Here is a 23,925-nt window from a genome sequence, read left to right on the forward strand (position 1 = left end):
TATGGGATTTTCACTTTTTGCGACTTCTAGTTGGTCCAGAATGAAAATGGTGCCAAACTGATGTCCAGTATGGCTGCCAATTTTTGTTATCACAACTGCTTCTAATGAAAAGTCAAATTGATATGGAGCCTAAAAACCTAGTAAGATGTCTTATTGGTCTTAAATTAAAATGTTGCTGCTTGCACCTCCAGTCCATCTTGAAAATGTTAAAGTCACTCCTCCTGAATTGATGGTTGTAGCAATGAGTGTAAAAATATGCAGCCTTACTGAAAAATGTATTATGTTGTCTAGTTGGTCCTAAATGAAAATGGTGCTGATCTGATGTCCTATATATTACAATCACTATTCCAGTATAGGCTACCTAGTAATACTCCCACCTGCGATCCATGTCTACCAAACAGTATAAAATTCACAAACCAAATAAGGAGTTATGTTAAAAAAAGTTTCCAATACTCTGGAACTTTGCTCTGGAATAGTATTCCAGTTGAGATTAGAAATACCCACTCTATTTCCTTCTTCCAAACCCAATATATCCGGTGGCTTCAGAATCAATTCCTTTGTATGAGGGCCTCAAGGTCGATTAGTTCTTAGCTAATTGAGTTACCGTCTTTAAATAAGGTCATTATTATTATTATGGCCAGCAAAGTGGCCATCTTGAAAATCTTGTTGTCACTACTTCTCCTGAATGAATGATTTCTTATGACATCGAAGCTGGTTGTAAATGAAAATGGTCCTGATGGCAAACAAATTGAGGAGCAGACTGAGAGGTCTAAACTCAAGTTAAACAGGACTTTTAGTAAGTTCTAAACTTGAGTATGACTTCACTGTGTACGGGTCAGCTATCAGAATTACTGCCAGATGTTTGATCCTATACACATTGAGGGACTTCGTTTTTTTATATGCCCAAATTTAATCCTGCATTGGTTTTTAAACCCACTAAAATAATAATTGATCATTTTTGTGATCAGTTTGAAGCACAGATGGCCACAGAGTCATGTTACTATATTAATTGATGCATCTTGATTTGTCAGGGTCTATTCTAGGAGGCACAACTGCAGTCTTCACACTGATTTCTAAAACTGTACACCATACACTCAGCTAACTGTGCACAAATCATGAACTATATTTTGAGGCCCTACCTTTATTTCTTCTTTAATTTACCCCATCATTTCAAAGATTTCCTTTTTGTTTTAAATGGAGGGTGAAATCTGAACACCCCTTAAATAAATTAATTTCTAGGAAAGGCCTTATGTGTACAGCACCAGTTTACCAAAGAGCTATGGGATGGGTTGAACATGCATGCAAGCTTTTATTTGTAGCAATTAACATAAACTTTGGCTTAATATTTTACATGTACAGTACAGAACTGCAATGGCTCAGTGGTTAGCATGCTAGACTCTTGACTGAAAAGTTGCAGGTTCCAACCCTAGGATTGGACAAACCTGGGCCAGCTACAATGGTGTGTCCTTGTGCAAAACACTTTACTACAATTACTTCTGCACCAAATAATGTCCTTGTTGCATTGTGCTATAAAGCTCCAAACTAGTCCAGTATTTTACTTTACTGACACTCAGCACAACAATCAATGTTTAAGCATGCTTACATTAATTATTTTTCTGCTATTTTGGGTTAAGTGTCTATTATCACAGAGCATCACTTAACATCCGAATCAATATACAATCATCATTACTGGTGGAGTTAAACTCATCTAGAATTTAATGATTTCATTTATTTAATCATTATTGCCAGAGTTATGGAAACCCTGGAAATTCTGAAAATCATGTGATGCTCTCTAGTATAATACCTGAATAAGTAGTGGAAATTAAAGGGAAACAGGACATCATAGAATGTCAGAAAATTAAGGAATTTCTTCATAATTAATGTAAAGCCACAATTCAGTTTGTGTTCCAAACAAATTATTTGTAAAGCAGAAAAATTACAATATTATTCTCCCAAATAATGTTTTTGTGTTTAACTGTGAGAGTTTAACAATATTTGCCCCCATGTGGTTTAATTTTTAGACCCTTTTAAAAAAATTCTTAACGAGCTTCCATATGATAAAGTCCATAAAAATTGCATGTAAATTTTGAATTTGACCCTGAAAATGCCATGGAAAATTGTTTACCAATCTTTATAGGAACCCAGAATGTGCCTTGAATGAATTTAATAAGACTGTGGAATAAAACTTACAAGTCCACTTTGTCATTATGAAGGTTCGAAATAATTGCCATTTAATTTTTAAACATTGGCAATGATAATCTTGTCAACAAGAGTTGCATACATTTGTGTCATCATTAAGTCATGTCTGGTCTATCACCAATACACTGGTCTGTTGATTCATTGACAAAAAAGTGAATTTTTTTAAAACTGTATAAACCATTTTATTAGACATGTAGTAAATAATGAAGTTGAATTCTTGTTATGGATCTAAATGAGAAAGCGTGTCAAACAAGGCTGTCAGGCTTGTGCAGACTACTAGGGGAACCTCCGTTATTGTTGTTATGCAATTTAACGCCATTTTTCTGTACAAGATAGGCTATACATAATGACCAGCAGAACTGGTGGAAGAAGAATCTGGGAAAACCCAGGAAAGTACCACCAGCATAAAATCCACTTTTGATTTCAACCGGATATTCATTTGTTTTCAAAGGAAGACTCACTCACCTTTCTATTTTGTAATCCATGAATGCCGTTCTGATTAAAGTCAAGATATATTTATAAATAAGTAGGTCTGATGGGTTCCAGTATAAGGTCATGTTCTGCTGACCATTTGATTCACCAATCAAAAAGTTTTCATAATTCTAAGTGAAACATGTGAAAATTCCCCAACATGAAATTCAATGCTTTGTTTTGTAGGCCACTAAAAATATGTGGACTGAACTCCAAAGGTCACCAGAACACCAGCAGTTTTGCCCTTCAGATCTCTATTATATCGGTTTAAATTAGATTGCCATGAACATGTACACCAAAATAATCAATCACTTAAGCATGATTTTGTGGGTTGTTATGTTGGTGTGATAGACAAAAGCAGCATATGGTTGATAGGAAAATTAAATTATTAGCTGCCTCAAGAAAATACTGCAGCATGATAATGTCGATGCACTGTATGCTGTCTTTCCAGCTTTAGTAATTTGTAAGACATGTAGATCGTATTTGCAGTACCAAGAACCACATGAGCAAAGTCAGTTGTAAGATTTAAAGGTTTTGTTTAAAAGTGTTTACCAGTCATGTAGAAGGAAGAATTGCAGGTACGACATCAATAATGTTTCATGGAACTTATTGGTACACTTGTTGTTGCTACTGTTGCTTAATATACAAAAGTGATTTTCTGAGTACTTACAGTCACTATTTTCTTATTACAGGAAAAGACAGTTTCCTGTATGAAAGCTTCCTGATCCCCAAAACAAAGTAATCAGTTTAACAAATAAAAGTGGAGTCACCAAAGGAAGTTGACTCAGTCATTCAGGAGTCCAGTTGTTTTCTTAAAGTGCTAGCAACAAGAGAAGTTACACCCAGTAAGGACATTGGTACTGAAACAGTGAAGACTCTGAACAAACTTTTGAATGAAAAGGTGTCAAACAGTGAAAAGGTGGAATTTGTCCATCAGGCAGAAAAAGCCAAGCAATCTGGTGTGGAAAAGGCATTATCCTTGGTCTACAAGTTGATACAAGGAGTTATCATGGATGCAGGTTATGGACTGGTAACAACATCAACCCCAAACGGTATTGCATCAGGGGAGCCAGATTTGCTGGAAAACGGTCCTTCAAAATATACATATGAAAATAAAAGGGGTTCCCATGGATCCTATGAGGAGTTTGTGGCAAAAAACAATCCTCAGGTCAGTAAAACTGTTCCTGCAACCAACAGAAGGGCTGATCGACATTACTCCAAGCGTATGCGGAGAAGGTTAGTGTACAAAAATGGAGAAGTGAATATTACACAAACAAATATTAGGAAAAGGAGGAGGAGATATCTTGCTGACATATTTACAACATTGGTTGACATAAAATGGAGATATAATCTTCTAATATTCACTCTGGCTTTCACTTTCAGTTGGCTGATATTTGCACTTGTATGGTGGCTTATTTGCTTCTCCCATGGAGACTTAGATGAAACCAATAAGAACAATCCAAACTTTACTCCCTGTGTAGTACAGATCAAATCTTTTACTTCTGCACTCTTGTTTTCAATAGAGACCCAGCACACCATAGGCTATGGTGCACGGCACACAACTGAAGAGTGCCCAGAAGCAATCACTGTTATGATGCTTCAGTCCTGTTTTGGTGTGATTTGCCAGGCAATGATGACTGGAATAGTGTTTGCCAAATTATCAAGGCCCAAAAAGAGAGCAGAGACTCTAATGTTCAGTAAGAACGCATGTATCTGCAAACAAGATGGAGAACTATGCCTTCTTTTTAGGGTGGGAGATATGAGAAAATCCCACATCGTAGAAGCTCATGTTCGTGCAGTTGTGATAAAGAAGAAAGTTACAAAGGAAGGAGAAGTGATGCCTTTGTATCAATTTGATGTTGATTTAGGATTTTCAGATGGACGTGATCGACTCTTCTTGGTATGGCCAGTGATAATAGTTCACAGAATTGATGAAGATAGCCCATTCTGGGATATGTCCCCAGATGATCTTCATAAGGAGCAGTTCGAGTTCATTGTAATATTGGAAGGAATTGTTGAATCCACTGGCATGACAACACAAGCAAGAAGCTCATATTTGCCAGGAGAAATTCTGTGGGGGCAAAGATTTGACCGTCTTGTGACATTCCAGAAGGAAAATGGCCAGTATCAAATCGATTATTCCAGATTCCACAATACCATTCCTGTAGAAACCCCACAGTGTAGTGCCAAAGAGCTTGCAGAGTTAAAGCAACATATGCCAGACTCTGAATTTATTGATGATGACACGAATTCTTTAGCTTCCAAAAGGGACCAATACAATAATAGTAGTCCCTACATAACCAAGAGGCATGGGGCTGCCCAGACAGACTTCCAGTATGATGATGATTTTGATTCAATGGACAGTTCTCTACCAATTAATGAAGACTCAGAGACTCTGCTTTGACATTATATATCTCACTAGGTAAGTATGGTGTAACTTGCCCTAGCAGACACCTCTGTTAAGGACATCTCATAAAGGACATCATTGGATGTGTGTTAATTTTCTTGTAATTGTAAAAAAATTTATCATGAAGAACACTTGCCATAAAAAGGTAATTTTTGTGTCACTTTACTGTCATTTTTAGATGAGATGCATTTTCTTAAACAATTAACAGTGCTGACCTTTTTGACTTAGTATGGAAGTGATTTCCAAATAATGTCACTAAAATACTGTTTGGGATTTATAAATTTCCACCAGTGACTGCCCATAAGGAGTACTCACTATACTCATTATCTTTTTATTAAAACAAATCATTTAAGCATATATAGAGATATAAACAATTGCAGCCTTGGGTAAATCATTTCAAGTGTACATTTTTTGGCCATTTAAATTATATGAAGAGAATTGCAGATAGTGTTTCAAGTGGTTTACTTAGTATGGTATACTTAGTATGGTATATGCAGTTCATTTTCCACACTTTATGTATTCTATATAGTTGTGCTCTAGAACAATTTCCCCAAGTAAAGTAAATTTCAATCAGTTATCAGTAGTCTATAGGCATTATAAAAAGGGTTTTTGTAAGTATAGGAAGATACTTTGTATCATTAAAGTTGATGAGTTGACAGGTATAGTCCACATGCTTTTCCCAACAATGAGTACCATCAACAACCCAAGGAATTTTCCATCTTGTAGCATTATCAACAGTTTTAGCTCAACTTGTTATAGACCAGAACAGCTTATGAGATAACCTGTTGAGCATTGTCCATCATTGTCTGTCTGGGAGATTTTTTTTACTGCTTCACTTCTTCAACTACTGGGAGGATTGTCTTAAAACTTTACACACACATTTATTGCAAGGTCTAGTTTGGTTGCAAATGTAAAAGAAACTGCTAGGACATCATAATATGGCCACTGCAATGGTCAGCTTGATAGTCATAATAACACAAAGATGTTTACTAAAATACTTCTTATGATGTCTAGTTTGTCCTAAAGGAAAATGTTGTTGATCTGACATCTAACATGGCAGCCATGGCAGTGATCTTGAAAATCTGGTTATTGCTGCTCCTTCTGAAGGTAAAGTCGTATCAACATCGGTTCCTCATCAAAATGCTTATGATGTTTACTTTGTCCTGAATAAAAATGGTGCTAATCTGGTGTCCGTGGTGACTGAATGGACTAAGGCACTCACCTTTACAGACCACTCACACATTTCACTTCTGTCCATGTGAGTTTGAGCCTTGAACCAACCAGCTTGGGTATGTGAGATAAGGCTTGTTAATGGTTTCTTATGGGTTGTTGGTTCTTCCCAGGGTCTTCCTCTACTAGATATGCTGGTTGCCCTGGTGTTAAACCCCACAAAGCCGAATTGAATCAAAAGCAGTGTGACATCAAATTTGACTGTTGCATGAGACATCTTGAAAATTGTGTTATCTCTGCTCCTTCTAAATGGAAATCATATCAACATGGAGTTTTCACCAGAAGGATTCTAATGGTGTCTAGTTTGTCCTAAATGGTAATGCTGTAGATTTTACCTCCAATATGGCCATCATGTCCTCCATATTGAAAATCTTACTGTCACTACTCTTCCAGAATTGATGGCAATTTTGACATGGGGTTTTCACCAATAGACTTCGTATGACGATACTTTTTAGTCTTGAATGATGCCAGTCTTGTATCCATTATGGTTGCCATGATGGCCATCTTGAAAATTTACTTTTCTTGAAGAGATGGTTATATTGACATGACAAAAGATGTCTACTGGTGTCGGGATATGAAAATGGTGCAGGTATCACTTCCAGTATAACAGCCATGGTGGCTAATCTGAAAATCTTGTTATTGCTCAAGAATATCGGAGATGGTTCCACACTTGGCAGTCAAAAGAAGAACTTTGTATTTAACTCAGAGGAACACTAAATCTAATTGTTATTGATTGAAAATATATATTTCTAATAAGAACTGTCAGGGATGCATTTTCTAAATATATCTTGAACCAATTTAGAGTTGAATCCCCAACTTATAGTACTTCAGTTATGACAGCATGATATGATTTACTAGATCAGCAGCTTTTCTGAAATCTAAGAATATTACACCAGTCAAATTTCCATTATCCATTTCCTTAATCCATAGTTTATAATGTTACATGTACATGGGCCTTACGGAAGCCTGACTTGAAACAGTGCATATAACTTTGAATATTCATAAACTTGTTTGGCTACTTATTTTTCAAAAATGTTAGACACGGTCAAGGTTATGGTTAGGATCTGTTATTTCAGAGTTCAGTTTACTGCCATTTTTAACTCTACTGGTTATAGACCCAAATAATGTAAGGCATGGCCTGTTGTTCATCATCCTTCTGTCAAGCGTCTACCCATGAAACAATTTTGTTATCACTACTCCTAAACTACTTGGAGGATTGCCATAAAACTTAACACACATATTGCAAGATCAGTCTAAAATGAAAATAGTACTTGTCAAACATCCAATACAGCCAACACCATGGTCATCTTGAAAGTCTTGAGCCAGAATGGATGGTCTTTTTGAAGTGGGAATTTTACTGAAAGACTGTATATGATGTTTAGTTAGTCCTGAATGAACATGCTGGCAATCTGACCTCAATATGGCGACTGCATCAGCCATCTTGAAAATCATGTTGTTACTGTCCTGGATGGATGGCCTTATCAACATGAGGTTTTCACCAAAAGACTTCTTATGATGTCTAGTGGATCTTAAATGACAATAGTGCTGATATGCCATCCAGTATTGCCACCCTTACAGTCATCTTGAAAATCTTATTTCCTAAGTGAAAGGTCAGGTTAACTTGGTTTTTTCAAAACCAGAAAACTTCTTCAGTTGTCTAGTTGGTCCATAATGAAATTGATGCCAGTCTGACATTTAATATCATGGTAGCAGTCATGCATCAAAAATAACCACCAACACACATCACCAGCACTGTCAGGCAGATTGGCATATATGATAATTCTGCTAAAAAAAAGCAGGTACCTTGAGTCCATTGCAGCAATAGCATCCTGAGAATGCCCTACACGTTCTTGATCAAAGGGCATGGAAATATTTTCATTACATTTCTTAAAGGTTCTCTGCTTGTTTTCGTATGGCAACCTGAAGTAAATTAAGAGGCATGTCCCATGGCATACACAGGATAGTGGTCACTGAATGCATAAGCTGGCAATATATATTTTGCCAATATTTGAAGGTCTGTTAGTATAAACATGGTCAATAAGTCTGACAGACTATTTCACAACCCTTGTAGGATTTGAATCGTTTGTGATAAGCCATATGTCTGGAAGAACTTTGCTTTTTAAGGGGTTCATTGAGGTATTCTAGATTAAAGTCTGCACAATTAAATGTTTCAGTTTCATATTTGTCAAGTGCTTTCTTGAGTTCTTTAAACATTTCTATCCAGTCAGTTTGGGATCTTGGGAGTCTATTGACCAATTGGTTTAGTCATTTAGAGGGTTACTGCTGTCAGTATACTTTCAGTTTCACCTTTTCTTGGTCATGCAGTAAAACTTGTCTTGTAAGACCACTGCCATGAAAGACCGCCTTTCTTGAGAGACCCGGTTCTCCTCACTCAGATTTACAGAGACCAGTGTTTTTTGGCAGAAGGGGTGGTCTTTCAAGACGTGTAACCAGACGAATTAGAATTGTATAGAAGAATGCACCTACATTCTTGCCTGGACAGTCTTTCCTTTCTTGTTGATACCATTCTGTTTTAAGGATACAGTTGCTAAAGTTCCACATAACAAAGTTTTACACAGTGCTACAATATGTTTAGAATCATTTCTATGCAAGAGTGACTCAGTCATCATTTTTTAGGCAATATATGTCTGCATTAAGGCTTGTAATGTCTAATCCCTTCTTTATGAGACCTGATGATGCACATGTCAGAGGTATGATCAGGGACTTGTGCATGTATATAAATTTAAATCCATCATAGGCTTAGTTGCCACAGATTTATATGGCTCGCTTGATATGTTGGTTTCATAACCTTTTAATTAACAGCAGGATGAGTGTCACTGTTAGTTGTAGTACATGTATTAGCATTTACAGTTGCAAAATTCTTTATGTTCTCACAAACTGTACATTAGTGTAAGTGTTTCTGACATTATTTGATGGATTGCAAGGTATTTGTAATGGCTCTAAAGGTAGACTGGGATTACCTGTTTGGCATGCAAAATTAATAGCTCAGAGGTAGAGCATGATGCCTGTTTAGCATATAAAATTGTTACTACCATAGTCTTTATACAGGATTTTTGTAATGGGTCTAACAGTAGACTGGGATTACCTTTTAGTCATACAAAATTGTAACTATCAGAGTATAGTGGGTATTTGTAAATAGGTTAGAATTACCTGTTTGCCAAAATTGTAACTAGCAGAGTATACAGGATATTTGTAATTGGTCTAAAGGTAAATCAGAATTACCCATTTGTTATACAAAATTGTAACTACCCTGTATCAGTCTTCATTGTTTATAGGGACATCATAAGAATGAAAGCATATGGAGAGCTTTATTCACTTGAATATCTTTTGCTGCTAATGGACAGTTTTTAACAAATGCAGCAGGGGCCTCGAGTGGCCGAGTGGTCTAAAGTGCTCTCCGTTACGGATCACTGCCATCTCACCTCTGTCTGCATGGGTTCGAGTCTCGGATTCAGCCTATGTGGGTATGTGAGAAAGCTTGCCAGTAGCTTCTCGTGGGTCGGTGGTTCTTTCGGGGGTTTTCCCGGGTTCTTCCTCCACCATTAATACTGGCCGCCATGTATAGCCTATCGTGTGCTGAAAAATGGCGTTAAACCCTAAAACAGCAACAACAACAACAAATGCAGCAGTGTTAGAGAGTTAAAGATTTTATTCAAGAAATCAGACAAAACATAAATAATGATCTTTACAAATTGCAAAAGGTAATGAATCGCTGTTAAGAAAACAATAATTCAGTCATATGATGCATACTAAAATAAGTTATGCCACAAGAAACTTAAAAATGAATGAGTTAAGAATCATGCAGACAAGTGTAAAGTCAAATTTTGGGTAATTTCTCTAAGTATTGAAAATTAAGTAGGTAACGGACATAGTTACAGACTTTTAATCCTGAAAAAATGCCAAAATGTGCAAATATTTTATGTGATCAGCAGTATAAGTTGATATTCTTTTGACATGCATCCTTTTGTTATGTTGGCAGTAGTTTTCCTGAACTAACTTTACCACTGGCAGTTTTTCTGTCAGATTTAAAATAAAATGTATTTTGCAAGAAAGTACAGTATGTGCAAAAATGTATTAAACAGGTTTTTTAAAAAATGTATATTTCACGGTATTGAAACAAATGTAAAAACTTTGATACAACGAATTTAGGTCAGTTCAGTCTTCAGGGTCCAACAAAGTTTAAAATTTGTCTGATGCTGAGTTCAGTGCTGAATTTAGTGCGAGGCAAAAGCTAAGTGTATTAAAAGAATTTTATTTTCATTGCCCGTTTCTTTACTTCAGGGTCTTAAATATGGTTGATGAATTGTTCTAATGGTTCATCTCTCTGCTCTTTAAATGTTCACTGCTTGTCTTCCTTTGATTTTTGGCTGGAACTCTTACCTTTCACTCCAGTATTTGGCCTCTAAGAGTAGTATCGATAAGCTTTCTGCTGGCACGACTCTTTAGATCTCAGCAATACTAGTCTAGTTCTTTTCACTTATGCATTATCAAGATAAAACCTAATTACCATAATGGTAGTTGATTAACAACCACTGCCTCAAAATCAGACATTTAATTAGCACTCTTTGTGGATATAACCATACTATGCTGTGCTGTGTGTTATTCAGCTTTATGGTATTTCTCACATACAGTATTTTCATTTTGATCGTGATGGTTGGAAAAGGAGATAATAACACCGATTAATAATGTCACGGTCATTCATTCATTAATGATGACTTTATGTGAAATAGTCAAGGTTAGATCTAAAACATAATTTTATTAAAATAGCCGTCACATGTCTTACTGGCACATTTGGCACTCTTTAGTTTGCTGGTGTATTTATTGCTTGGGCTGAACAGTTTTAAAGGATTAATTAATTCATTTATTCATTAATTAGACTTGGCTTAGGTTATTTATGTTTGTTTCAAAAATTAATTTTTAAAAACTCATGAAATTAAATTTGTTGATTTTTTTTTACAAAGCTGAAAATCATGTTTAAAGAAGGTCAAACTTATAAAGTCATAGGGGTTTCCTTGCCTAAAAATAGTACTAGAATATGCACAATAAAGTGACACATCACCTCGGAGTAGTCCCAGGCACAATTGCCAGTTTTAGACCAAATGCAAGTTTATGTTGATGCTTTATTCCAAGATGCTGCTCACACCAATTGGATGAAATAGTTTCAATGTAATTTTGTTGAGGTTTTATAAGAGCAATAGGCAAAGGACACCTTTTGTTGCATATTGGGTTTCGGGTCATCACAGTAGTACCAAGATAAAGTTTCCACTGTGACTTAACTGTCTCTCTCTCTTTGCCTCTCTTTCTAAAAAAACAAAATGGTTGAAGGATGTTAATGGTTAAATTATCTCTTATAAATGTTCAACAATGAGATAAATAGTTGTCAGATGTGGACATATAAATATTGAAGGAATTTCTGTTCATTACTACCTTGTGGGCTTTATTTTCATATGAGCCTTACAACCATTTTATTTTGATGGTAAACTTACAGCCTATTTATTTTGATGGTAAAGATTTATTCAGGGCAGATATCACTAATAATTTATACATATTTTGATACTACCAACCAATATAGTGCAAAAGCTCTAACAAAGAGATTACATTTTCTTAATTAAACAAAATTAAAACCCATACCTACTTGAAGAGAAATGATTATTAAAAAAAATCAATAAAAGTTTCTTCTATTAGTTTTGTTAGGTGTATTAGTTAAGCAAACTAAAATAGTATGTAAATATATGAGATCTGTTAGAGATGTGTTTTTGTTGTTGCCAAGAGTAATATCTTTTCTTTAAGACAAACTAAACTCTCACCAGTTCTTGTCAAACAACACATTCTCTCTTTACCCATTTTTTGCAAGTAACTAAAAAATCCTTATAGAAGCTATTTATTCCTTAATATTTATAAAGCAAGCCAGAAATTTACTGTCAGATGATGTAACCAGACATCAAAAGTTGCATAAAAACCCCATCTACACTGGCTTTGAAATACGAAAGATTTTAGCTCAGCTGGCTGTAAAGCCAGGTGAGTTTGTGCTATGGCACATGTCCAATCTTGTGGAGTGCATCATCCAACCAGCAATAATTGCTTGTTACCACTCTTGAGTCCATATTTCTGCTCTGATCTCAATAAAACTTGATATCCTGATTTGTATACTGTAATTAAATTCTCAGATGAGTCATGAGCAAACGCCATGCATATTAATGAGGTGATAAAGTTACTGAATAACTGATATGTTACCTATCTGGAGGCTATATTTCTGATCTGATTTTGGTCAGACTTAGAATATGTGCTTATATTGTGATCTCAAACAAGTTCAGTAGTGAGGTAGATCCATTCATGCTAATGAGTTGATTTTACATCTGATTGGCTGAGCTAGTTTTTTCTTTTAGTTTTCTTCCTTGACTTTTAGAAAGGCACATAGACCTGTTTCCTCATCTTCTTTCAGCCAGTAATGTGTCAAAGAGTGCCTTTAAATCTATGAGCCAAACATCATTTAATTTTAATCATTCATGGATTGGCATATACACATCATTTTCTTGTTAATGCATTCATAATTTTGTTTGAATTTTCATTTCTCTGGTAACATGACCCTCTAATTAAAGTCTACAGTTTTATGATGAAAAGATTTGTGTACAAGACTGGTTGATATGTACCTTGATCCTTACAGTGCCCAGAACTGTCTTGCCACATCTGTCCCTGTGAGACCATTGCAGTTGTTCTTAATTTTACAAGTGTTTTCCATGAAAACAAGTTTTTTAAAATAATTTTTTGTCTTCAGAAATATTTATTGATTTTCTGAATATTATAGGCTGGTGTTAGTGGCAAGATCGCAGGGGTTAAACCCCAGACCATGGCACCTAATGACACCACTGTGTATCATGTTGTTGTAACCATTCTTGACTCACTGGAGCAAAAACCATGATGTAGCAGTCTTTTGCTCATCAATACTATATTTCCTTTCTTGCTCTACAGTACACCTGGGGAACTTGTAGTAATAGATTTTATTGCAAGATTCGCCTTTAACACAAGCCATTAGTCTACACATAATACTACATTCACTTTAATCTACAGACCAATGAATTAGTCTTTGAATATTTTTCTTACAAGTGGTCATGAATCTTTCCTGTTGATGGAAGTCAAAAGGAACAGGTAAATAATTGCCAGTGACATTAAACTATTAATTTTGTTCAAGGACAGGTTCACTCAGGTGGGGGGTCGGTTCATTGAGTAATGATCACAAGATAAATGATTCTATTGATCCGTCTGCATGGAGCAAATCAGAATCAGAATCTTGATTTGCTTTCATCACAAAAATTACCAGGCTACACACATTATATCAGCTTTACGAGGTCTATGTCATTTTTCATATGTTCTCTTATAATAATAATAATAATAATAATAATAAATTATTTATAGAGGGTGACTCATTAGTCAAGGACTATTCTCCCTTGAGGCCCTCTTAAGGAGAGTATAACAATGCACATTATATGTAGATATAAATAATTGCTGTTTATTTTAACAATGTTTAGTATTAAAATACTAAATTCCATTATCTATTAGAAGCACATACATGCTCATGATATCTCATCTTAAATACTCTAATATTTTCAGCAGATTTTACATGTAGTGGAAGCTTGTTCCACATAACTGTACCAGAGTATTGGAAGCTCTTTTTAAATTGTTCTGTTCTTGGTTTTGGTGGAAGAAGGTTTCCATGTGATATTGATTTGAACTGGTATTGTGTTGAAAAAGGTCTGAATTAGTCCTGAAGATACTCTGGTGCCATTCCATGTAGACATTTATATAAAAGAACTGCCTTGTGAAAATCTATTTTGTCATATATTGTGAACCATTTGAGTTCTGTAAATAATGCTTTTGAGGGATGATCAACTGATGCATCTAACATTATGTGTGCTGCTCATTTCTGAAGTTTATAAATCATGTCAAGCTCAGATTTAGCACTGTTTCCCCATACATTTGAACAATAATCCATTGTTGGAAGAATATATGACTTGTAGTATAGATTTCAAGTTTCCATGGGTAAATATTTCTTCATTCTGCTGAGTAGGGCAATTTTGGATGACAGTGTTTTACAAAGCTTATCAGTATGGTCATTCCGTGATAAATTATTATCTACGGTCACACCTACAAGCTTTTCATGTTTGACATTTTCTAATGCGTGATTATTTATTGCAAGAGATAGTTCTGGGTTTCCTGACTTGTGTAGCTTTTGTGATGTCCCCAAAATCATACATTTTAGCATGACAAACATGAATGAAATACCCAGAGTAATATCCACATATTTACTTCATGTATTGAAGGAAGAGAAACAAAAGGTTATTTAATTTTTCTTTCATATCATAAAACTTAATTATATAAAATCTTCTCAAAGCACTCACAGTTAATATTACAAGTCAGTGCTGATAGTCATGTCTGCACAGTTAATATTACAAGTCAGCGCTGATAGTCATGTCTTCACGGTTGTTAGTAGAATAAATTTATTAATCAAATTCTGTGGATCATTGGAAAGAAAAAATTTGAAAATTTGTTCAGTTGTAATTATATAAATAGATTACATACAGAAAATACATCAGGATTTGTGTTTGAGTGTGATTTGGATTTTTAACGTAGCTGCATCAATTTTTCAGTCATGTCGCTATGATATCTGCAGTGTGGCAGTTTATAGTGATGTCTAGCACTGGGGCATCATGCCGCAGACATGTAGCATGATGTCCCACCCAGTCACATTATTCTGACACCAGGCCAGCCAGTCCTAACACTAACCTCTTAATTCTGAGCACATAGTGCGGTAGCTGTTAGTACCATTTTTATAAGTTTTTGGTATGACTCGGTCAGGATTCAAACCCATATCCGAGGCATACACTCTATCCACTAGGCCATTGGAGTGGACTACATCAGGATTTATTTGGTGGTAAATACTGGTAAAACTAAAATATTACTTATCTCAACACGGCAAAGAAGGACAAATCTTGATAGTGATGAACTATGTCTGACATGGAAGGATACAAATCTGCAAATAGTCTGTCATGATAGGCTACTTGGTGTTCTGGTAGATAATAACCTATCATGGACTGAACATATCAAACATACCAGTAAAAAAGTCAATTCAAGTTTATGGCTTCTCAGTAGGATAAGACATTTTCTCCCTGAAAGGCACAGGAAACTATTTTATAACAGTTACATACAACCCTATTTGGACTACTGTAGTACAGTATGGGGTAATTCAAATGATAAAAACATAGCAAAGCTGGCACATCTTCAAAAAAGAGCATTTGGGCTAATATCAATCCAGAAAGAAAGCAAGGAAAGTTTAGCTGGTAGGTTAAAAATATTACCTATTAAAGACCGAATCTGTTTGAGAAAAGCCAAATTAATGTACAGGATATCTTAGAATAGTGCTCCTGAATATTTACAATCACTATTCCAGTATAGGCTACCTGGTAATACTCCCCACCTGCGATCCATGTCTACCAAACAGTATAAAATTCCCAAACCAAATAAGGAGTTATTTAAAAAAAGTTTCCAATACTCTGGAACTCTGCTCAGGAATAGTATTCCAGCTGAGATTAGAAATGCCCACTCTATTTCCTTCTTCCAAACCCAATATATTCAGTGGCTTCAGAGATGCAGCTTAAATAAATAAATTCCTTTGTATGAGGGCCTCAAGGTAGATTAGTTTTTAGCTAATTGTGTTACCCTCTTTAAATAAGGTCATTATTATTATTATTATTATTATTATTATTATTTCCATGGCTTTGTTCACAACCTGCTCTGAATTTTCATTGACCATTTGTCTGATCAAGATCAATCTTTATATAAATCAGATGTGACTGTATGTGTATGTGAATTGGATTTTTAATGTATCTATAAAAAAAAATCAGTAATGATGTATGCAGTGTGGGAGTTTATAGTGATGTCTAGCACTTGGGCATCATGCCACAGACATGTAGCATCATTGTCTGACCCAGTCACATTATCCTGACACCAGGCTGACCATTCCTAACACTAATCTCTCAATGTTGAGCACCAAGCATGGCAGCTGCTGTTAAGTACCATTGTTGTAAGCCTTTGGTATGACTTTGCGGGGGGTGTCATCCAAGTTATGCACTCTAATCACTTAGCCGCCAGAGCAGTCTATAAATAAGAGGTGGCATTAATACAAAATCTTGACTCCTGGAAATAAAATAATAATTCCAAACACAAAAGGTCCATCATTGTATTCATGTGATACAAACAAATTAGGTTTGTCCATAGGTTTGCCATATTTTTTGTTCATTGTAATTCTCTACAGTTCTTTGGTAATTGTTTTGTACAGATATTCCAAGCACATGCAGATTATTCTAAAACTTTACATGTATTCATTATTGATGTCAGTTTTGGCCCCAATATCATTGCCATGACTTAGGTCTGAGATGTTCCAGTTGATGACAGAACATCCACACCATATTGAGATTTTTGCACCAGACATGATTGGACTGATTTCATATCTCATCCAAATTTCCACTTTTCCATCATACAGAATTAATAGTCAGCCTACTTTCACTAGGAACTGGTAAGCATAAAACATGTTTCAAAAGCAAATATGCGATCATACCCAAGGCAATAAAATCTTCAAAGAAATATATTAAAATATCAAAATGCATTAACATGAAACATTTTTTGCAAAGGCAATTCATTGTATGACCAGGTGAGAATATCTGTGTATATATTATAAGATAATATGCAGTGATACAAGACCCTGTGATAGCAACTAAATGTTGCAGGGTACATTGTGCACTGCTCACTGTCATGACTTGTATTTTCCATTCAAAAAACATTTGTTACTTTTCATTCTATTGTTATTTTTCTTTTCATATTCTCTCTATATACACTCCCATCTTTGTAATTGTATTTTAATTACCAGCACAGTTTTAAAAAAAAAAAACTTTTTCAATTTAAATTTAATTATGGAAAGATAAGAGCAAATTCATTAAAATCATTTCCTGTTAGCCCTTTCAGATCTATCTCTTGACTGTACTGAGCATTTGTGCATGAAATGTGCACGTGCTTGTTTACACATATCCAACATCAGCCATTTAGAGAGACTTCCAGCATACAAGACTATCAGTTGTGTGTGGCCATTGTGCATTGTATACATGCACAAAGAACTGTCTGATGATATATTTTGCAAATGGTTTCGAAAATGTTTGAGAGTATGTTATTGCTGAAATTATTCTGATGACTTAGAAAGATGTGTTATGGATAAATTTGTGAAAATGTTTCCATGAGGAGTACATTGTATTCACAGCCTATAGTGGAGAAACACTTGCCCCATGCTGGTTCATGCTGTAAATGATTGAAAATGGGGCTTATGATGTTGAAAACCTACTTTGTTATTTCAAGACACATTTGATTTTGGGCCAAGATTCAACTTCTTTAATAACTCAAAGGCAATATGTATAGCTGTGTCAATCACATGTCACAGTTGAGACTGCTCCAGTGGCCTAGTGGTTAGAGCATCCGCCTCAGAAGTGGGAGGTCGTGGGTTCATGCCCTGACCGAGTCATGCCAGAGACTTTAAAAAATGGTACTAACAGCTGCCTCACTAGGCACTCGGCATCAAGAGGTTAATGTTAGGACTGGTCGGCCTTGTGTCAGGATAATGTGACTGGGTGGGACATCATGCTACATGTCTGCGGCATGATGCCCCAGTGACAGCTAGACATCACTATAAGCTGCCACACTGCAGACATCGTAGCAATATGACTGAAAAGTTATTAAAGCTACGTTAAAAATCCTAATCACACACACTCTTCCTAAAGAATACTGTAGTATCATTAATTTTCATGGGGAACCAGTTTTAGTGGATTTTGTTGTTGCTCTAACCCAGAAATTTATGGATCCAACGAACAAGTATGTTGACCCCCACCCCCATTTTCATACTGTGCTTCATTCATAGAGATTAACAAAGCTATTTTATAAATCAAAGTCATTACTGTAATCAAGTAATCAGATATTAGCCTTTACTTGTGTTTTATTGTAACCCTTTAAAAAAATAATTATAAAGGATTTTATATTGTTTCATTGTTTATGTATCTGGACAGTATACAGTAGCTATAATTTCCACTCGCTGCTTTAAAACGATACTGTGTAGTGAGATAAGAAAGGTTAGAGAAAAAGCATAAGATATTCAAGGGTAATCAAAATGAACGAAAGAATATTAAATGATAATAGTATATTAACTTAGATTTAATACATGTCTAATTTGATTCTTCATTCAGGTAAAACTGTTGTCAGAAAATGTAAATCCATGGGAAAACACATCTCATATTGTCCATGCATGCTTGATCCCATGACATTAAAATTCTTGAGCTATTGCCTGAAGCACAACTCATAAAGAAACACTATATATATACACTAATTACAGCAAAGTATTGTAGCACACATTGATTTTGGACAAAACCACTGAATCAGCACAATGTTAGTCAAATCTGCTGGTTACACACAAATGTTTGTCAGGTAAATAATCAAAACATCCACATATTTTTGTGGAAGCCATAATTATCATGCAGCATAAAATGGCATCATTAGTGAGGTTATGGTAGCCATACCAGTTGTGGAATGTATCAACCACTCCGGTGGCCAAAGTGGTTAGAATGTCCGCCTCAGATGCGGGAGGTCACACAGGTTTGAACCCTGGCTGAGTCATACCAGAGACTTATAAAAATGGTAATAACAGCTCCTCATTTTGTGCTCAGCATTAGGAGGTTAGTGTTAGGACTGGTCAGCCTGGTGTCAGGATAAAGTGACTCAGTTGGACATGATGCTACATGTCTGAGGCATGATGTCCAAGAGCATTGAGACATCACAATAAACTGCCACACTGCAGGCATTGTAGCAATATGACTGAAAATTTGTTAAAGCTAAAAATACACACACACAAAAACACACACACACACACACAGAGTGGGAATTGAGTTGGTTTTTCTCCTTTGCCAACAGGTTTTGTTTTTAGCAAAAAGCCAGCATCCATCAGTTGCTCCACTCCCATCAGAGATCCCCAGTATCAGCTGTAACTATGCTGGGGATGATCAAGATAGTCTTTCGTGTTTAGGCTTGTAAGTTTTTATTTGCAAGCCTCTGAAGGGAGAAGAAAAGGTAGAAAGCATCTTTTTCTCCCCATTAAAGTTTCAGTTTGATATTTTAATTTCCACCTGTTCTAGGTGGATTGCATTAACTATTGAGCTTTCCAGAGAGTCTTTCCAATATGGACATGTCTTTCATGAAAATTGAAGCCCATGATTTATAAACATCATCGAAAACGAAACACGGTGCAAGTCTGTTGAGGTTCAAGCCATCACTGCCTCATGGTCCTTTCTTACTCGTTCATCTTTGGAGGCTGTGATGTGTTTTGATGCATTCAGTCTACTCCTTTTACCTTTGCTTGCTAGCTCACCTAAATGAAGGCAATTTCTCCTTGGGCCCAATCATCATTGCACAGAAAGTGGCCCATGCAGCTTTCATCCCCACTGTAGTATCATATTCTGCAGTGAGGCTGAGTATTCTTTATGTTTGCTTTTATTTGCCATTCCTGGAATCATCAGCCTCCCACCAAAATAACAAATTCATCAATACAACATCTCCAGGTAGGGTATAACTGATATGAAAATGATGTCTTATTGGGGGGGCGGGGTTTTACAACTTATTATAATGATGTAATACTTGCTAGATTCTTTCCTCACATCCCACAGTGATGTTCCCCAAATTAGGCTGCAAATTTGGACAATAATGAAGGGCAGTAATTGCATAGGCATTGTGTCTGTAGGTTGTCCCAGGGGAAATCCAGTGTTCTGGTATCTCATAGGAGGATGAATTCTCATCCAGTGGTTGAGCTATTTTCCACCCAGAAAAGTACCAGCTATGCAGTAACATTAGGTAAGTATTGCATTATCAAAATTAGTTTTACCCACCCACCTACCACAGCCCCTGAAAAACTATATTTTCAGATCATCACTTTGCCTTACTGTTTTCAAAATGGTTTATTATATGTGCATCATGGTACTCTACAAGACAATTCACTTTATCTCTTTCCAAAAAGCAATAGTGTTCCAGACCCTGTAAGCTGTTTGAAAGGCATCAGCTAGAAAACCAATTAAAGATGCTGTCTGGTGTATAGGAGATATGTCTTGATGGACATCTGATTCACACTTTATGGGTGTATGGGCCATTTCATCTTTAAAGAAGACTTTGAATACACCGATAAACAGTTTCATCAGTGCCGCCATTTGCTTAGTAGAGCCTGGATGTACAAGTAACCTTTCCAAGCTCTGTTTAAAATACCAGTAAACAAGAAGTTAACTTGTGATCTTGCAGTTAGTTCAAAATGAAAACAAACAACTTCATGACGTATAAAAGTAATCTTTGATTCGGTTTTAAATACTAGTAAGAAAAGCTATTTAGACACAAATTAGTATTAAAAAAAGGCTTCTGAAATAAAATATTGTTTTGGACTGAAAAGGGCTGTGATGTGTGTTTCATATTTCACTGATTTTAAAATTAGGTTAAGGCAGTTTTTATTTTTCATTTTTTTAATAAACATTATCTATAAATCAAATAATATTCCAGCACTTGAAAGTTCTGGGTAAAACCGGCTCATTTATAGTCTGACTACACCAACCCGTTTGTTTGTTTATTTGGAAAGTCCGTTAAGCATGAAAGGTGCAGGGGAGGCCAGTATTAGTGCCATTCTCATCACAGTCAGGTTAGAAATTGTAAATCAGTTTTTCAGTTCACTTAGTTCTGTGCACCTCTTATCACATTAAATGTTTTCATTATTGAAATCGGTAGGGGGTACAAACAAACAGGGATGTATAAGTCAGACTGAAGATACAAAAAATCAATTTCGACAAAGTGATTGTTTTTAAAATTTTTTTTATACCTAATCAAATTTGACTTGACTTCTTACAGTTAAAGCTTCACAGCACACGTTAACGACACTTTTTTTAACTCGCAATTCAAGAATAACAACTCTTGTGTAACTCTACAGTGTATGCATGTGCACTTTGAAACTGTTTATCTGTGTATTGTACTGAATCATTGATAAATCCAAAATGATATATTTGTCTAAGATAGGATAAGGTGGGACCACTAGTTTTTAACCATTAATCCAAGATATAACCTTTTCCAGTATTAAATTTGTATTTTCTCAGCATAAGCTGGATAATATGTTGGTGTTGATGATGTCCTCAGTGTCGTTGGAGCAGTAAATAAACCATGTCATAAATACAGTTTTTTCTGAATTTTGGTAATGACTCCCTGTGCACTGAAAACTCAAACAGACAACAAGCAAATTTATTAAGTACTCCATTCCACTGAATTTATTTTTTTATTTTCATATCCATTTTTTAAAATTTTCATGTATTGGAATACTGAAATTTGCATCTCTTATATGATTGGATATGAAAATAATTTTTCTTTTATTAGTTCTGAAACAAATAAAACCTTTCTTGACAAAAATGTATACGAGTCAAAAAGTCGTTGATTTACCAGTATGACCACTCTGAAATTTACCGTTAGGTTTTGGTACTATGAATAAATTTAAACTCTCCATTAATAATGTTAAGATCATAATGCTCCTTTCCTTAACATTTCATCTCCTTTAACATGTATCAGAAACTTTTTATTCGTTAGAAATTATGATGTCCTTTGACATTCTGCATTAGTTTTGAAAAAATTTCAAATCCAATCTTGCATCCATGTTCAGTTTGTAAACCCCAATTATATTACGTACATTTTTACCATGCATAAATTTTACTGGTCAAATATTTTAATTCTGCATTCTGAGCCATCTGCATTTCTTCCCTACCATGAGTTGCATTCATGTGGTTAGATTGTTTGAGGTTATTTTTGCGATAAAATCTGTTGAATCCTCTACACCAGTAGTGCCTTTTGGGGCCATTGCCAGTTAAATTACATGCATTAGTCATCTCACAGGAGACCAAGTCCTGTCTCCCATTTATTTCCTGATCCATCATTGCCAAAAAGAAAAGACATGGAGTGAGGGATGCTGATTGCACAGATGACTTTGTTTTCCAATGTGACCTCAACATTTGTGTTATGAAAAGGAAGTTTTATTGGGAGGTGTAATTACAGCTTTAACAAACTGCTGTATATCACAAGGTTCTAATCACTAGATTATGCTCCTTTGTTTAATACTCCCAAAACTTTTGGTTAATATTATTGGTCCCATTTCAGTGCAGTTTGGGGCTTATTATATTTGTTAGTTGGGTCCACATGCAGACTACAGACCCATATCTGCCACTGCATAATTCGCTGGCAAGTCTGGGTCTATGCAGTTTGTTGGGAGTAATCAATAGAACAAACAACTTATTTTCTGATCTGCAGGCACATTATGCTATAGCATATCTAGACCTTTGTTGTTCGCAGTTTAACTCAACATATAGGTGAGTACATATGGTTCTCCTGTAAATAGGCATTTCATACATTACTGCATCCAACTTTTACAAGCAGTAAAAGTACTCTGCACATGCTCATGTATGTATCCACAACTAATTCCATAGACTATGATGTTAATGTCTGGTCAAATTACTGTGATGTTAATGTCTGGTCAGATTCCTATGACGTTAATGTCTGGTCAAATTACTAAGACGTTAATGGCTGGTCAAATTACTATGATGTTAATGTCTGGTCAAATTCCTGTGATGTTAATGTCTGGTCAGATTGCTATGATGTTAATGTCAGGTCAAATTTCTGTGATATTAATGTCTGGTTGAATTACTGTGATGTTAATGTCTGGTCAGATTCATATGATGTTAATGTCTGGTCAAATTTATGTGATGTTAATGTCTGGTCAAATTCATATGATGTTAATGTCTGGTCAAATTACTATGATGTTAATGTCAGGTCAAATTCATGTGATATTAATGTCTGGTCAAATTACTGTGATGTTAATGTCTGGTCAAATTCCTATGATGTTAATGTCAGGTCAGATTACTATGATGTTAACGTCTGGTCAAATTCTTGTGATTTTAATGTCTGGTCAAATTCCTATGATGTTAATGTCAGGTCAGATTACTATGATGTTAATGTCTCGTCAGATTCCTATGATGTTAATGTCTGGTCAGATTCCTGTGATGTTAATGTCTGGTCATATTCCTATGATGTTATTGTCTGGTCAAATTCCTATGATGTTAATGTCTGGTCAAATTGCTATGATGTTAATGTCTGGTCAAATTCCTATGATGTTAATGTCTCTTATGATGTTAATGTCTGGTCATATTCTTATGATGTTAATGTCTGATCAAATTCCTATGATGTTAATGTCTGGTCAGATTCTTATGATGTTAATGTCTGGTCAAATTCCTGTGATGTTAATGTCTGGTCAAATTCATATGATGTTAATGTCTGGTCAAATTCATATGATGTTAATGTCTTGTCAGATTCCTATGATGTTAATGTCTGGTCAAATTCATGTGATGTTAATGTCTGGTCAAATTCCTATGATGTTAATATCTGGTCAAATTCATATGATGTTAATGTCTGGTCAGATTCCTATGATGTTAATGTCTGGTCAAATTCCT

The 23,925-nt window shown here is 35.4% G+C and overlaps 1 protein-coding gene across 5 annotated transcripts in view; it reads left to right on the forward strand.

The window, feature by feature from the left end:
• LOC149803680 (G protein-activated inward rectifier potassium channel 2-like) overlaps positions 1–23,925 on the forward strand; it is a 208,860-nt gene that overhangs the window by 146,968 nt on the left and 37,967 nt on the right. For all 5 annotated transcript variants that reach the window (XM_089953455.1, XM_089953456.1, XM_089953457.1 and 2 more), the window contains one exon: positions 3,363–5,092. In XM_089953455.1, the coding sequence (XP_089809581.1) occupies positions 3,680–5,074 (1,395 nt within the window). In that variant the 5' untranslated portion in view covers positions 3,363–3,679 and the 3' untranslated portion in view covers positions 5,075–5,092. The remainder of the gene's footprint in view (positions 1–3,362; positions 5,093–23,925) is intronic.

The sequence above is a fragment of the Sinohyriopsis cumingii genome, chromosome 3 (genome assembly GCF_028554795.1).
Source record: "Sinohyriopsis cumingii isolate HCF-2022 chromosome 3, ASM2855479v2, whole genome shotgun sequence".
Lineage (NCBI taxonomy): Eukaryota > Metazoa > Mollusca > Bivalvia > Unionida > Unionidae > Sinohyriopsis > Sinohyriopsis cumingii.